The sequence below is a fragment of the Staurois parvus genome, unplaced genomic scaffold (assembly GCF_062004578.1).
Source record: "Staurois parvus isolate SC_StPar_1 unplaced genomic scaffold, SC_StPar_1.0 ptg000668l, whole genome shotgun sequence".
NCBI classification, from domain to species: domain Eukaryota; kingdom Metazoa; phylum Chordata; class Amphibia; order Anura; family Ranidae; genus Staurois; species Staurois parvus.
Window position 1 is genome coordinate 4,729,177 of NW_028318464.1, and position 17,371 is coordinate 4,746,547.

At 41.8% G+C, this 17,371-nt stretch overlaps 1 protein-coding gene across 2 annotated transcripts in view; it reads left to right on the forward strand.

The window, feature by feature from the left end:
* PPP1R37 (protein phosphatase 1 regulatory subunit 37) overlaps positions 1-17,371 on the forward strand; it is a 62,513-nt gene that overhangs the window by 29,978 nt on the left and 15,164 nt on the right. For both annotated transcript variants that reach the window (XM_089651986.1, XM_089651987.1), the window contains 7 exons: positions 4,918-5,015; positions 5,547-5,592; positions 5,709-5,809; positions 7,903-8,022; positions 9,804-9,954; positions 11,523-11,678; positions 15,016-15,128. In XM_089651986.1, coding sequence (XP_089508112.1) covers positions 4,918-5,015; positions 5,547-5,592; positions 5,709-5,809; positions 7,903-8,022; positions 9,804-9,954; positions 11,523-11,678; positions 15,016-15,128 — 785 coding nt within the window. The remainder of the gene's footprint in view (positions 1-4,917; positions 5,016-5,546; positions 5,593-5,708; positions 5,810-7,902; positions 8,023-9,803; positions 9,955-11,522; positions 11,679-15,015; positions 15,129-17,371) is intronic.

The window sequence follows — 17,371 nt, forward strand, 5'->3', positions numbered from 1 at the left end:
CCCCCCCCCCTATGGCCAAAACAAAGGTGTCACCTTCCTGCAGCTTTTTTTGCAGTTGTTCTTTATTTAACATTTTGGAGAATACATTGAGAGGGAGTGACATCATGATTTGAATGTATAATTGCTACAGCTGTTAGGTGGGACTCATTATTTTGGTGGAATATCTTGCAAGGATAGTCCCTAAGGTATGTAAGAAGCCAAAATCTGATTATTGTTTCTTTATGGCAGTGTAACATAGAATAGACAGCACAACTGGTGGACTTAGTTTAGAACAGATTTCCCATTTAAAAGCGTAAATGCAGCAGTGCCTAAAGTGAAATGCTAAGGATCTCAATATGGGTGCTGTCATTGTTGGAAATGTACACCTTATGATTTCACTACCTAGATAGCTGATGAAAGCCCTGGTGTCTGTACTTTAGGATAAAAATTATTAACTGTTCTCATATTTTTTTTCTTCTTAATGACCCTATGTGTCATATTAATCAGGAGTTCCTTTTAATGCCTTTAAACTGGTTCCCAGTGTGCTGGCTTTGATCCCTGTGGTTTTTGTGAGCAGGGACTGCAACATTTTAAAATGGTATGTCTCGTCCATGGAGTTGGGGAATAGGTTTGTTTAACTTTAAGGATATTTTGAGCCTCTCTCTGTTGCAGATATGTTGTACTGAGGCTACTGGTGCACCTATGTGGCCTGGGACTCCCTAGCATACAACATATGTGCATGTATGTATTTTTAAGTGGTCTGCACTGCTATCTCCCAATTCCCATACAGACAGCACAGTGGTTTAAGGCTGCCACCTGGGTTACTAGGCCTATAGTGCCTGGCTCAGAAAGGTGTCTCCTCTTTGCATTCGAGGCCGTGAGTACCCATTTTGAGGACACAGAGTACTGCACATGGCAGATTGCAAGGGCCGTGTTTGGGTTCAGGAAGCCTTGTCCGCTCAGACTTCGGTGGCAACTTAGTTGGGGGGATTGTCTCTCTAAAGGGCCCCAGTCACTCTTGTTTTAATTCTCCACCTCTCAGAAGCACACACATCCTCCTTTTTTGACTAGGGAGGAATTCTCTAGTACTATGTCTGACTTAATAAGTAGAATTTGTGTACTCTTGGCTTCCTCTTCTGCATTTCATCTCTGCCTTTTCCCATGCAGATGCTGCACTGACAAAGAAGTTTTGCCAGGGGACAAGGCATCAAAAATAAGGATGCCATGCTTTTCAAACTACAGTACAAAACAGCATGAATGACCCTAATAAAAGACTGGTGACACAGATAGAGATAGATGCAAGATAGTAAAATGTAAGAAACGATCTGAATGGAGTTCCTGATTAATTTGACAGTCCTTTTTGATGAGGTCTTCCTAAACTTTGCTCATCGATATCCTATTGAGGAGAGGTTCCTGAAAATCTTGTCTGTCTATGTCTTAGACCCAGCCATTTGGTACCATAACAAAACTTTAACAGGCCTTGTTGGGCGTGTTCCTGGTTTTAAGGACGCCTTTAGACATGAGGCTATAAGCACTCTTTTAAGGTCTTGTCCACCCTCACTGGTCCTGCTATGCAACTGCTGTTGCACCCATGTCAGTTTGTAAGACTCGTTTGTCCAGGTTGCATCTTAACAGATCCTTTTGTCATCCACCATCTGAAATTTTTGCCTGTGACCCTATACAGCTTGTCCGATACACTTCACCAACTTTTCAGGATGAGCGTCCCTTTCTGTTCACATGCAGAGGATCCTCTGGTTAAAATGCTAGTTGAACCTCCATTTTTAGAAATTCCTTGAGGGATGCGCTTTGAATGGGAACGCCTGATAGGTTCCTTGTTAGAAAAGTACACCAAGGAAATCGCTAGTGGTAAGAGTACCCTCCTACCCCCAAAAAAGGTTTGTGTTCCTAAAAGTAAGCCATCTGCTTCCATATCTAGTAAAAGTTACTTTTGCTTTTTAAGGCTTTAAGGCAATACCTGAGGCGCGGTTTTGTCAGAAGCAATCGAACTCTGACAAGCCTGGTAGCCTTTTCTGTTCAGAATAAAGGCATGCCCCCACCCTCCACTTGTCCAAGTTGGCTATCTGGTGCCATGCAATCTCATATGCTTGAGTTCCGATTGTAGTATCCAGGGGCTACAAAACCAGAGTTCCAAACTGTGCTCTTCCCCCCCCACACTTCATTCTTTCAAATTTGCCATCTTTTCTCCAAACACAGGCTGGTCTACACACTACTGTTCAGCAGCTTCTTGCACAGATTATTACCCGTTTCAAACTTTGAGTGTTTTCAAAGGTTTTAATTCAACCTATTCCCTGTTTCCATGATGAATAGATGAATTTGCCCCATTCTTGATCTCAAGACCCTTAACCTGTTTTTAAAGTGGTTGTTTTTAAAGGCTAAAGGTTTTTTTTGTTTGTTTTTTTTACCTTAATTTATTCTCTGCATCAAGGTAAAAAAAACATTTTAGGTGCAGCTTCCCCCACCATAAATACTTAAGCCCAATTTCAATCTAGCACTGTGCCTGAGAGCAGCAGCGCTGCTTTCTCCCTCCTCCCTGAAGTCAGTGAGAGAAGTGGGAGCCATTGGCTGTCAATCAAACCCGTGGGGGTGGGGCCAGGCCGCACTGTGTGTCAATAGACTCCCACACAGTGTGGTTTGAGATCGAGCCCACACGAGTGCCCTCATAGAAAACTCTTGTTATGGGGGCACTCCGAAGACAGGCCAGGAGCTCCAGCGGAAGACCCTAGAAGAGGAGAATCTGGGCTGCTCCTATGCAAAACCATTGCACAGAGCAGGTAAGTATAACAACATGGTGTTTTATTTTTTTAAACAACCTTTACAATCACTTTAAGAGTCCTGAAGTCCAGTCAGCGATTGTCTCCCTTGTAACAGGGGATCTGCTGACCTCTGTTGATATCATAGATAATTACTTACACATCTCCATTTTTCCACCTCATCAGTGCTATCTGTGGTTTGCAACAGGCACACACAAATACCAGCTTGTTGTCCTTTAACTTTGGCCTGTCCATAGAGCATAAGGTCCTCACGAAAGTGGCTGCGTGGGACAAATAGACTCAGTCTCTGCATTGCCCTGTGCACTTGACCTGACTTGATGGCTTTCCATTCTGACACTGGAATTGGCCTTTTTTTTAAAAAAAAAAAAACCACATGGACCGTTCTTACGACAGATGCATGACTGTTTGGCTGTGGTGGGGTCCTGGATATGTGCTTGGTGCTTGCATTTATTTGTCAAAGAAAGTTCAACTTCCCATTAATGTCTCAGAACTGTGGGCAATTAGGTTGTTTCAAACAATGGACCTCTCAGCTGCAAGGCCACCTGACCAGAATCCAGATGGACAAATACATCGACCAACAGGGAGGCACCAGAAGTGGCATCACTCAAAGGGAAGCAGAAGACTCTGTCTTGGGCTCCTGCCCTAGCTGTTCACATCCCAGATGCAAAAAATTGGCAGGTGAGCTGCCTCAGATCCTCCAAACTTTTTATCCAAACAACCTATTCACTATCTTTCTTGGTTGCTGTCTTTAACAGCATGGCTTTTGAAGCTGGGCTCCTGGGTGATAGGGGACTTTTGACCTTGGTTATCCCAACGCTCTAGAAAACTAGGAAGTCAGCCTCTTGCAAAGTTTACTACCACACTTGGAAGGCCTACTTCTTTCATCTTAACCAGGATGATGTTCTTCCCTGCCTTTATCCTGCTCTGAAACGGGAATTTCTTTCCACTGTCTGGATGTAGAACATGCTATGAAGGGTCTACTCAGCTGCAACCTCCTTTTTAAGCAATCGTATTCACAGTTTTTCCTCCCAGGGAACTCTTGCAGAGGCTCCTTGCCTCTTGCTCCACCAGTGCTTGGTGCATTAGACAGGTTATCATTCAAGCCTATAGCCCTAAAGGATAAGATCCCTTCATTCCTTGTTAAAGTGCAATCTACTAGATTCTTTAGGGATTCATAGGCTTTTCAGTATCTGGCATCTGCTTCAGATTTGCAATGCTTGGTCTTCTGTTAACACGTTTAGGTTTTATGAGGTAAATGTTTAGGTCTCCGCCACAAGCTGTTCTCTGAGCTCTGGTGAGCCCCCCCCTCCTCCTTTTTATGTGGGCTTGTTAGTGGTTTTTTTTTTGTGTTGCCCACCTCTTAGTTGATTGGCTTTGGGACATCATATGGTTATACCTAGAGACCCTGTGCACTGTATGATTAAGAAAATAGGATTTTTGACTTACCGGTAACATTTATTTCTTTAAGTACAGTACAGGTTCCTACTGTCTGTTCTTTGTAATCTCCCTATTGCTTGTTACACAGCTGAGGCTAGCTGGGGGTGGTGATGGAGGGGAAATTCCTGCAGGTTTTTTTTTTTTCGCCAGTCACCTGATGATGGCTGCCTATAACTCATTGTTATGACTAGAGATCCTACAGTGTTCTGTACTGCAAAAGGATTTTATAGCCAAGTCAAAAATCCTATTCGGGTACTGGGTTATGCTGCAAAGGTAGGTTAAAGAATAAACCAGTCAGTATCTCTCTGTGAATGGGACATATTTGCCCAAAGAGCTGTAAGAGGTTGGCAGGTGAATATACTCACCAGTGTGCAGGGATCTTTTAAATGTTAATTGACTATGCTTCATTCTGTTCATACCCCAGCGGACATCTGCAGTTGTTACTTTTAAGTTGTTTTTTTGGTGTGAGAAAAATTGGGTGCTTGTACTATTTATTTATTTTTTTAAGTAAAGACCTCTTGGTATTGGGGAACATATTTCCTCTATTATATTCTAGTACTTGGTCAAAAATTGGTAAATATTTTTTGATCTACAGCCAATGTGTACTTTTTAAGAGGTTTTTAATAACCTTGCTGTGTGTTATGTTTCTGTAGCTCCTTTTACTAGATAATGTTAGAGAATGTGACAAAAGTTCTATTTGTTCCTTCAGCTCAGAATGTCACTGTGGAGGATGTCATCACATCCTATACACAAGCCTGCCAGAAACTCAACTGCAAACAAATTCCAAAACTTATCCGACAGCTACAAGTAAGTCCCTCTGTTTACTTGCATCCTCCTGCAGTGTGATGATAATGCAGTATGCCACTAAAATGATGGTAATGCAGATTGCTGCTAGAATGAGGATTTTTGTGTAAGCACTGTACTTCCAAAATGTTTGAACAGAGTTCTGTGATTATACTGCACCTTATGTTAACATAAGATTATATGTCACTTTCCATAGCAACATGCAATAATAGCCTTCATTAGTTACCTTGGATCCAGGTCATTGTGTCTGACATTAAAACTTCACAGCTGTTTGTGTGATTTTTTTTTTTTTCCTTTCTTATATTTTTCTTATATTTTTAAAGATCAATCATTTAGAGAGCTGAGCAGACCAAAGTAAAACAAACATGGTTTTAACAGCAAAATAGAAAACGGTGTAAAGAAAAAAGCGTAAACTACAACTTCTGGCTAGGAATCATCATATTTGTTCTGAAGTCAGAAATTGTTGGTTTATATAGTGGAAATGTAATAATGCTGTTTGGATTTTTATACATTTTATTTATTTATATTTTTTAGGAGCTAACTGATCTTTCAGGGAGAGTTGAGAGCCTGGATCTCAAAGGTAGAAAACCTCATTGTTAACCGTGATGTCTTCAGTACTTGATATGCCCATTTTTGCTAATTAAATGCTTATTTGTATGTTCGTGGCTTTGGAATAATTTGCTTTTCATTCTTCAGGAGAGAAGCTGGATCACAAGGCTTGTGAAGCTCTGGAGGAAATCTTCAAACGTGTGCAATTTAAGATGGTAGATCTGGAACAGACCAACCTAGATGAAGATGTAAGCCCTAATTAACCTTGAAGTGAACTGCAAGTGTAAAGCAGTAAAGAGTTACCTAACTTAGCGATACAGCACACAGCAGGCTCCTCTGGGTGCCTGCAAACCTGGTTCACTGTGGGTGCCCCTTCTCCCCTCCTTATCCTGCTTTAAATTTACTTTGTAGCAAGGCTATGGCCAGTTGGGTGCTTACATAGTCTTAACAAGCAAAAAATGAATCTTTGAGGTTTGCAGCAAAAGCTCATCATGCTCCCTCTTTCCAGCAGTGACAAAGCAGATTTTCAATCTCTGATATAAGCACAGAGCTGGTACTCTGTGAAAGGGCAACAGAGTAAGCTGAGGTGCTAAGAGGACAGCTTGAATGACTTCAGTGCCTCTGTTGTGAATGTTGATGACTAATTACACTACAGTGTCTGCATCTACAGAGGTCAGTGAGGGCTTGCTTTAAGCTTATTTACTGCTGGTGTCTGCTTCCTGACTGCATCTTAAATGAGAGCTGCTTTCTAAAAAAAAAAAAAAAAAAAAAAAAGTGAAAATAGTTGTTTACAAGGATTTCTTATCACTGGTTTGCCGGTCCATTCACACCAGCCATCGCTTTATAATGTAGTATCTGGTGGGAATCGCCACTCTGTACCGCTCCGTGTTTGTTTTGTATTTGTTTTTTTTTTTTATGAAGTGAGCTGAAGAAAAGTAGTCCACTCGGTACTTTTTTTTTCAGTGCGCGGTGCCCGCACTCCACCGCAACACAGTGGTGTGAATCGGGCACACAGAAGATAAGGCATTTTGCCTTGTAATGCGGTGGGACTGTGTTGGAATAACCATTTAGCGTAGTCCCACCGCATCTGGTGTGAGTGGACCCTGACGGTTATCAGACACTATATGCCTGATATGCAGCAGATTGCCTTTATTTTAACAATTTTATGAGGTTTTCTCCAATGCAATTGGAGGAAAGAAAGTGGGTCATGTGAATATCCATGCTTCTTTTTCATCCTGCTGTGCACTGGCTGTTGATGGGAATCAGGTGGAACCAGAAAACTTCACTGCAGTTATGTCCACCACAATAGTGATGGATATTTGGAAATGATATCTTAGCGTAAATGTGCACAGTATAGTCTGTAAACCAGATGCTGTGAGTTGCATGTGTTTGTAGTCCAATCTATCGATTAACTTGTCTACAACCAAGCCTGTTGGGTTCTTCTTGAACGATCAGTGCTGCCGGCTATATCAGGCAACACTGATTATTGTATTCTAATGGTGGGGAAGGCTCCTGGCTGTCCGTATACAATACCACAGCGGGAGGGATTCGCTCATCCATATTGAATGTGTGGATTGGAGAATCGAGGCATTTTCTGCTGGATGAATAACAAAAAATGAATGAGTGGGCTGCCTTAGTCTTGGCTGACAGAGTGAGTGGATTGCTGACAGATGACCATTATAATATTGCATAGCTTTATGTATGTAGCGGCCATGTGCATTCAACTTAAGCATCCCCTTTCTTTTCTCAGCCTGCTGTAGTCTTGTTAATTCTAAGCCAGGGAAAACTCATCCGTCATGGTGCTTTGGTAGCAATTTATGTTGTCCTGCTGCATTTGTAATTTTTGATAACTGAGGACCTGGGTTGTAGTATATAGGGCTGAATGTTAATATGTACTAGGTTTGCACGTTGGCTGCTCTTCATTTATGAGGAAACAGATAAACGTATTAGTCAGTTATACTGAGTGACGCAGCAGATCCTCTTTGTGAAATAATGTCCATGATTTCAATATGGGCACTTCATATCTGTGGTGCCCTCTGAAGAGTGATCCATGTTCTGATTGTTTTTCAGAGGGCATTTAGTAGGTGGTGAAGAGGTGTCATATCTCCTTCTCACCTCGTGATTTAACCCTGTAATGCCGTAATACTGTGTCACAGTTGCTTGCATTGCATGCGGTTGTAGTACAGCTGCTTTGTATTTAATGGGTGATTTTTTTACAAGTCTCCAGGTTCAGCTGCCCATTCTTACTGCCCCCTAGTCACCCATCTGATAGAGCCTGAAGGCTAAAGTGTTTTCCTTGGTCTGTATAAATATGTCACTTTTCCTTTTCTGTTGTTTGCAGGGTGCTTCTGCTTTATTTGACATGATTGAGTATTATGAATCAGCGACACATCTCAACATTTCCTTTAATAAGCACATTGGCACTCGGGGATGGCAAGCTGCTGCACACATGATGCGCAAGGTAGGTGTATGTTTAAAGTGAAACGTTTATATATGTGAATTTTGGTTAACCCTTTGTGTATATGGAATGAAAGGGACTGCATTTTATGTCAATTGTCTCACAAGTATTGGTGATTCTGTTACAATAAACCTCTTATGTATATGGTACTAATGAGAACTATTTTCCTGACAGCAGACACCTCAGGATGCCCACAGACACCTGTATTTTATTACAAAATTGTATATGTTTAGAATAGAGGGGTTAGTACCTATGCAATGTTTTTATTAATATGCATGTCCCCATTCCTTTCCTGTACTAAAAACTTGTCAGAAGAAACAAGTGAGAGAAAAAACTCACCAACTGGTGCACAGACGAGACATTTGACAGAGGTTCTATTCAGAGTCATGCTATGCTAATAAAAGTGATTTTATTGCTGTTTTTTTCCATGTTAGAGAGGTTATGTTTGCTTCTTGTACCAGTGACACGAGGATACAATGACGCAGTTCATGGGGGGGGACATGGGTCCAAAAAGGTTTATTTTTTTTTCCCCCCGTTTGCTGAAAACCGAATAAGAAACTTTGCCTGGAGTTAGACTTCAATACAGACTAATGTGTGGGTATGCTGACTCAGGTGGGATATTGCATACCCAGGTTTAGGGGTTCTTGTAAACAGGGAAGGATTATACGAAAAAAGAATGTGTAAGTGACTAAAATCAGGAAGACAGAAAACCATGTAAGTGGCTATAAGTACACATTCTACTGCATTCTGCCTGTCTGAAAGAGCGCTAAGACTATTATTATTATTATTATTATTATACAGTATTTATAAAGCGCCAATAGTTCACTCAGCGCTGTACATTACAAAGGGGGACAGAACATGTGACAGAACAATACAAATACAATGCAAAACATGAGGGGATCGAGGGCCCTGCTCTTTCGAGCTTACAATCTAGAAGACTAAGGCCTCATGCATGCACATTGGAAGTTTTACAGCGGCCCCTAGGGGCATCTGGCGGTTTTTGTTTTTTTTTTCTTTCCCCTGCTTCTAAACACCCCTGCATGTTATGCCTGCACACAAACGTTTAGGAGAGTTTAGTGGCAGGGAGTTTAGTGGCAGGAAAAAAAAAACACTGAATCCAGCAGCAGCAGAATTTTGACAGAAAAAACACTTGATGCATGTAAATGTGTCTAAACACGTGTTATTGCTAGATTTTGTTTAGCGCTTGAATGTTACTTTGTTTCAGTGGCAGGAATAAATTATTTATTCTGCCCATGACAAGGATTAATGCCTAAACACTTGACGTGTCTTAATGCGTTACACACTTTTACTAGTTTCAGTTGTTTGTTTTTTGTTTTTTTAGCCAAAACTCTGCTGCCAGGAGGAGGCTTCTACGAGAATTAAAGAAAACATCCAGTGTGCATGAGACCAAAACTTTTCCTTGTAGAGAGTCACTTTTCTTTAAGTATACCATATAAGTGGCTATAACTACGCATTACACTGTAATGTCAATTCACCCCCAAACCAGATTCCCACACAGTGCATACTCAAATGGTGTATTTTATGTATGTTTGCTAGAAAGGGGGTTTGCTAGATGATGCTTATGTTAACCCTGCAACCTCTTTATTAGTCTGTTGGTTACATACACTGTAGACCAAAGCCAGGCACTGACATGTTACAACAGAGGTATATACATGCTCATTACATGTTAACCTTTGTTGCTTTGTGAAGGCGATCATACTAAAAAGAAGTATATTGTTTTTTTAAAAATGTTAATGTAACATGTATATTTTGATATGTGACAGACAAACTGTCTGCAGTACCTGGATGCTCGCAATACCCCTTTGCTGGACCATTCGGCTCCATTTGTGGCTCGAGCACTCCGCATTAGTAGCAGCTTAACCGTCCTTCACCTTGAAAACACCAGCCTCTCTGGGAGACCGCTCATGTTACTGGGTGAGTGCCCTCTTGTGGCTGCCTGCCTGACCTATCCTGAGATTCCATTCAACTGTATTGCCTTGTTTTATATCTAGAATCTACCAGAGGCGAAATTCAATAGTTTTACACAATTCTTAAGATCTTTACTTTCAGCCATGTTGACTAAAAATTTTTAATCTCATTGGACTCTGAAAATGGTTGTATCTTTTTTTGACAGTAGCCCAGTGTTTCAACTTTGTGAATTGAGTCTAGTGCTTTCACATTTTATGGTATAACACTTCTAAGAATGTTTACAGCAAGGTTCCTTTCACATGAATCCGAGTTGTCCTCAAATCAGGAGGGAATCTCTGAGCAGATTCCCTGCTGATCAAAGCCAAACGGGATAGATGTCACATCCATGTTCATTCAGTTTCTGCCTGGCGGATATGGGCAGACCCCTGTCTGTGACCGGGTTTAGAAGGACTCCACCCTCCGTTTTTAGATCAGGCTACATCCGGTCAAATCCACAAAAACTGAAAAGTAGACAGTTCTTCGTTAGTTTTTCTGGACCTGGACTGACCCAGAGGTAGACTGATGTAAATGGACACAAGTCTGTTAACATCCTGTTTTCTTTGCATCAATTAAGGTCACTTTGCAAAACAGCAAGGAAGCTTAAAAAACTCTTTAGTGTATTGATGCGCTTTTACTAAACAAAATAGTATACATACAAACTATTCCAAATCTAGGAATAGAAGACTGGCAGACATTCAGTGCTATGAAAAAGTATTTGTTCGGACAGATTTCAGTGAGTGATTCCTAAAAATTACAGGCCTACAATAAAAAAAAAATACATATTTCCATGCAAAAAAATGTACCGCTTTGAGCACAGAAATATGGACATAATCAGACCGCTAGGGAGGTTAAGGGAAAAAAGCTGACCAACTCTGCCTGGCCTTGTGTGAAAAAGTATTTGCCCCCTAAATCTAATAACTGATTGTGCCACCCTTGGCGGTAACAACTGCAATCAAGCGTTTGTGATAACTGGCAATGAGTCTTTCACAACGCTTTGGAGGAATTTTGGCCCATTGTTTGCAGAATTGTTTTAATTCGGCCACATTGAAGGGTTTTCTAACATGAACAGCCTGTTTTAAGTTCATGCCACAGCATCTTAATCGGATTTAAGTCCGGACAATGATTAGGCCACTCTAAAACCTTAACCTTTCCAAAAAATGTGGTTAATCTCACAGTCCATTCATGTTTTAGCAAGGGGAAGGGGGCAATTACTTTTTCACATAGGGACAGGCAGGTTTGGACATCTCTTTTCCCTTAATAAAGTAAATAATTTATTTAGTAGGAACTAAATTTATTTGGAGAAACTAAAAGAACAAAATGAAGAATTACATTTAAAAATCTCATTCTTAAGTAGCTAGAAATTGTTTTAGAACTCGGAAATTTGATGGCTTTCCAATGAAAATTCCAATGATAATGCTGTGTAATGGGAGAATCTACTTTGACCTGTTGTACATTAGGCTAATTTACGCCATGAGCATTGAGTCACGTTTTCTGCACACCAGAAACTCAATTTTCCCATTACTCTCCTGTTTAAGCCACTGCACTGAAGATGAACATAGTGTTACGGGAATTGTACCTCGCTGACAACCGCCTGAACAGCCTGCAGGACTCTGCTCAGCTGGGAAATGTATTAAAGTTCAACAGCTGTATACAGATTCTGGACCTGCGGAACAATCACATCATGGACTCAGGTGAGTGTTGCCTGCATGCTTGTCACTATGACGGTAGTACTTTCACACTACTACTTATGAAGCATCTCTGTGTTTCATTGGCTAGCAATGAGGAAGTACACAATTACTGGTACAGGTAGGGGTTAATAAGTCCCAGCAGCCATTGCACCCGAAAAATGACTGCAGGCACCTAGCTTTTGGGGTCCTTTTCTGTTCTAAAAGCACTTACCCTACACTTGTCTCTTTACTGGATGATTCCAGCCTTTGCTATCTTGTTTTCAAATAGAAAAGCACTAACTACTATTTTAAAATGTATAAATTGTTAGGCAGGTGAAACTAAGAAATTTTATACACAATACAGCAGTTTGTGTTTTGTGGAGTTACTTTGAATTTGACCTCTTTCATTGCTAATGTATGCTGTGAAGCTCTAAATGTAACTTATAGCAACAATATGAGTAATTGTAGGTATGGAAACATAGCAAAATCTGCGTCATGATTCTGCTGTTTAGCAGTGAACTAATAACACAATAGGAACATGCTTGTGCTATGCCTTCCTCCCTTCAGCTTGCATATAAAAATTGGATTTTTTTCTGCTTACTTACCTGTAAAATCCTTTTCTTCAAGTACATCATAGGACACAGAGCAGGCTATAATCATTACTATCTAGGTTTTGCGCCACCTATAGGTTAATGGACAATGACGGACTAAAACAGACAAGTTTTCCCCTATATAACCCCTCCTGCACAGGAAGTAACTCAGTTTTGTAGCAAACAATGAAATTCCAGAAAAAGAGGAGGGACCTCTCTAAGACATACTCTAAGAAATGGTTTTTACAGGTAAGTAGAAAAAAAACAGTTTTCCTTTATTATACATCACAGGGCACAGAGCAGGCTATAGTCATTAGTATCTGGAATTTTCCCAAAACAATACATTTGAGGGGAGGGAGACGCCAATCCTAGACACCATTATCAGACCGAGGATCTACTCTGCCGTTACACACTGTAACCAAAAGCAGCAACCTCTGCAGCTCTAACATCCACTTGGTAGAACTTTGTGAATGTATGCACTGAAGACTAGGTAGCGGCAAACATGAACAACCAATGCCTGATGGTGAATTGCCTAAGAGGCTCCTACACATCTGGTAGAGTGTGCTCATACCCGAAAGGGTGGGACCTTGCCCTTCAAACCATAGGCTTGAATGCTTAACTGGCGGATCCATTGAGAAATAGTTTCCTTGAACGCCGCTTGCCCTTTCCTGGTCCCTTCTGGTAGCACAAACAAGGAATCGACCTTCTGATTTGTTCCACCTTTTCCAGATAGACTGACGGCTCGCACTATATCCAAAGAATGCTGCAATTTCTCTCCTGGTGAATTAGGATTTGGAAAAAAGAGGATAGGACAATGTCCTGATTCAAATGAAAGCTAGAAACCACTTTTGGCAAGAAGGAGGAGTGAGGGTGCAGTACCACCTTATGGTGTAAGATTAAAAATGGCTCCTTGCAAGAAACAGCCACCAGCTTCGACACCCTTCTTGCCAAAGTGATTGCAATGAAAAAAAAAAACACTTTTCGACTCAAAAAGACTAGTGGAATATTGCGAAGGTTCAACCGCTGCTTCTGCAAGATAGCCAACACTAAATTTAAGCCTCAAGGGCACAAGGGTGGCTTGACAGGAGGGACATGTCCGAATCTCCCCCTGCCAAAAAGCCTGAAACAAAGTGTGCGAAGCAATAGGTCTTTGAAAGAATACGGACAAAGCTGAAGTCTGACTCTTAATGGTGCCCAAAACCAACCTCATCTCCACACCTGCTGACAGACTGCATATGTAGTTCCTCCCAAGATAGAATGTGATTCACCTCTTCCTGGGCCATCCGGCTCCTGATGCCTAACTGGTGGTTGATGTAAGCCAGAGTCATGGCGCTGTCAGACTGGATCCTGACTGGATATCCGTGCAACCTGATTGTCTAAAACATCAGAACAAAGCGAACCACCCGAAGTTTCAAGACATTGATGGGCAGACTTTTCTCTGGCTGAGCCCACTTTTGGACTGTGGTTTTCTCCAGAATCGCCCCCAAGCCATAAAAGACAGTCATCCGTGGTTACTATCTTCCAAAACACCGTAAGAAAAGATTTCCCTATTTCCAGATTCCGAGACACCATCCACCAATTCGAACTCTGCCTTACCCTGGGGAACAGAGATGTGACAATCCAGCGCTTGGACCTTCTTGTTCCAGACAGACAGAATCTTTCTGTGCAGATACCATATTTCCCAGCAACATCATGCAGAGACTTATAGATGGATATCTTTTTGTCCTCCCATCTCGAACCTGATCTCTCAGAGCACAGGCAGGAACTCTTTTGCCTGCCCCGTATCTAGGACCAACCACAAATATTCCAGACTTTGAACTGGCTCACAGGTGCCCCAGTGTAAGATATTCTCCACCTAAGATGGCTGCCCGCAGCTTTTGGCCACTACGCATGTTCGCCGTGCGCCTCTGTGAAAAGAGGCACTACTGCGCATGTGTGGCATGCTACGTACACGCTCGCATCTGGGAAAGCCATGTGCGTGCTCCCGCGCTTGCCCTACGATCTGGCGAGCGAGCCTGGATTCCTGCTGGGGAAAAATAAGAATGGTTACTCGCTGTGACCTCTGCCAGTTGTTCCCCAAGCATGTTAAGACAGATGTGGGGGGGGTTGTGGTAGTGGTTGGGGTTAATCCTTTTTGGCTTTACATACACCTTAATTTAATAATGGATATTGTGAGTTTTCACTTAAAACAAAAGTCCATTGAAGTTGCATAAGACAGGTAAATAGTTCTATACTCTTCTCAAAGCAAGAAAATATAAACAATGTTTGGGCTGACTACAACTGTGTATTCTCTGTTCAAGGTGGACATTCACAGCCTACGTATTATTAATGCAGGCAGTTTGAATATTGTTTGCACTATTTGTGCAGAGGTTATTTCCTGAACTTATAGCACTTGCAGTCAAAAGTGTTCATTATCATATTCTGACCAGGCATTAAAAACAGTGGTTGCTGTTACAATGCATGCAATCTAGGAGGGGTAAAACCTGCAGTAAAATATGCAACATAGGGATGTACACTTGGCACAGTTTTCTTGCTGCCCAACAATTTTTGCCCCTGTATGGCTTACCTTATTACATAGTTGCATAGACGATTATTAATGGTCAGTGAGGTGTATTTTTATTCTGTGTAGACTACTCCAAATAGTTTCATAGACAATTATTAATGGTCAGTGAGGTGTATTTTTATTCTGTGTAGACTACCCCAAAAATATTTTAACATTTGGTTGCTTGCATGGCTTGGCTAAAATATTTCACGTTTTACTCTACATCTAGGACTGGCTTATATCTGTGAGGGGCTGAAGGAGCAACGCCAGGGATTGGTCACATTGGTCCTCTGGAACAATCAGCTAACGCATGCTGGCATGGTCTACATGAGCATGTGCTTGGTGAGATTTATTGTGATATGCTGTGTGCAAGGTAGAGAGGCCTGTACAGAGGAGAAGATTCTAGGGGTAAATAAGTTACGTAGAGGGACGCTGATATACACTCTCCAGCCATTTTATCAGGTACACCTGTTCAATTGCTTGGTAACATAAATTGCTAATCAGTCAATCACATGGCAGAAACTCAATGGATGTGATTGGCTGATTAGCAGTTTGTGTTACCTAGCAATTGAACAGGTGTACCTAATATAGTGGCCGGTGAGTGTATCTAGGTCAAAGGGGCCATACAAGGAAAAAGGGTATTCAGAGATGGAGAAGCTTGTGGTATACAAAAGAGTAGAGCCAACAGATGAGGGCGAGTTGGGAATATATTGTATACAAGGGAGCAAGGATATTTTTGGTGTACAGAGGAGGGGGGGGGTATGAGATTTGTGCTGTGCCAGGGAAGAAAGCTGGAAGATCTGTGAGGAGTAAGTACATAGTAGAGGAGAGGTATGCGAGTTAAAAAAAGGTGTACAATGGCAGTGGAGCTGGAAGATTTGTGGCATACATAAGAAGGGCAACTGGAAGATTTTGTGTACAGAATAAGACCTTGTGGAAGGTTTGTTGTATTTAGGACACCTGGAAGGTTTGTGGTGTACAGAAAGGGATCTGGAAGCTGTGTGGTCTACAGAGGAAGGAGTGTACAAAGAAACAAATATGTGTATGACCACACTCAAAATCTTAAGTGTTACACTTCCTAAAACAAGAAAAAGTGTTAAAATAATACTGTAAAAAGTGTATCAAATTATTCACTTTCAAAATATTGTGCAGCTCAGCTCACAAGCAAAGTGTCCATAATAATTAGTCCTAAATCCAAATAAACAAAAATAAAGTCCTTAATGTCCACCATCAGGTGCAATATTGCCAAAAGTATTGAGACGGCTGCCTTTACACACACATGAACTTTAATGGCATCCCAGTCTTAGTCCATAGGGTTCAGTATTGAACTGGCCCACCCTTTGCAGCTATAACAGCTTCAACTCTTCTGGGAAGGCTGTCCACAAGGTTTAGGGGTGTGTCTATGGGAATGTTTGACCATTCTTCCAGAAGTGCATTTGTGAGGTCAGGCACTGATGTTGGACAAGAAGGCCTGGCTTGCAGTCTCTGCTCTAATTCATTCCAAAGGTGTTCTATCAGGTTGAAGTCATGATTTTGTGCAGGCCAGTCAAGTTCCTCCACCCCAAACTCTCTCATCCATGTCTTTATGGACCTTGCTTTATGCACTGGTGCGCAGTCATGTTGGAACAGGAAGGGGCCGTCCTCAAACTGTTCCCACAAAGTTGGGAGCATGAAATTGTCCAAAATGTCTTGGTATGCTGACACCTTAAGAGTTCTCTTCACTGGAACTAAGGGGCCAAGCCAAACCCTTGAAAAACAACACCAGACCATTATCCCCCCTCCATCAAACTTTACACTTGGCACAGTGCAGTCAGGCGAGTACCGTTCTCCTGACAGCCGCCAAACCCAGACACATCCATCAGATTGCCAGACAGAGAAGCGTGATTGGTCACTCCAGAGAACACGTTTCCACTGTTCTAGAGTCCAGTGGTGGCATGCTTTACACCACTGCATCTGACACTTTGCATTGCACTTGGTGATGTAAGGCTTGGATGCAGTTGCTCAGCCATGGAAACCAATTCTCTGCGCAATGTTGTGCTAATCTGAAGGCCACGTGATGTTTGGAGGTCTTTAGCTACTGACTCTGCAGACAGTTGTTGACTGGCTTCTGCACTGACCCCACTCTGTCATTTTATGTGGCCTACCACTTCATGGCTGAGTTGCTGTTGTTCCCAGTTGCTTCTACTTTGTTATAATACCATTAACAGTTGACTGTGGAATATTTAGTAGCAAGGAAATTTCACGGATGGACTTATTGCACTGGTGGCAACCTATCACAGTACCACGCTTGAATTCCTTGAGCTCCTGAGAGCGACCCATTCTTTCACAAATGTTTGTAGAAGCAGTCTGCATGCCTAGGTGCTTGATTTTATACACCTGTGGCCATGGAGGTGATTAGAACACCTTAATCCAGTGATTATGCAATATAGTGTGTGTCCGTGTCCTGTAGATGTCTGTGCATCCCTCCATGGATATTCCTCCCCAGACCATCACTGACCCACCACCAAAATAGTCATGCTGAACCATGTTATAGGCAGCATAATGTTCTCCACGGCTTCTCCAGACCCTTTCATGTCTGTCACATG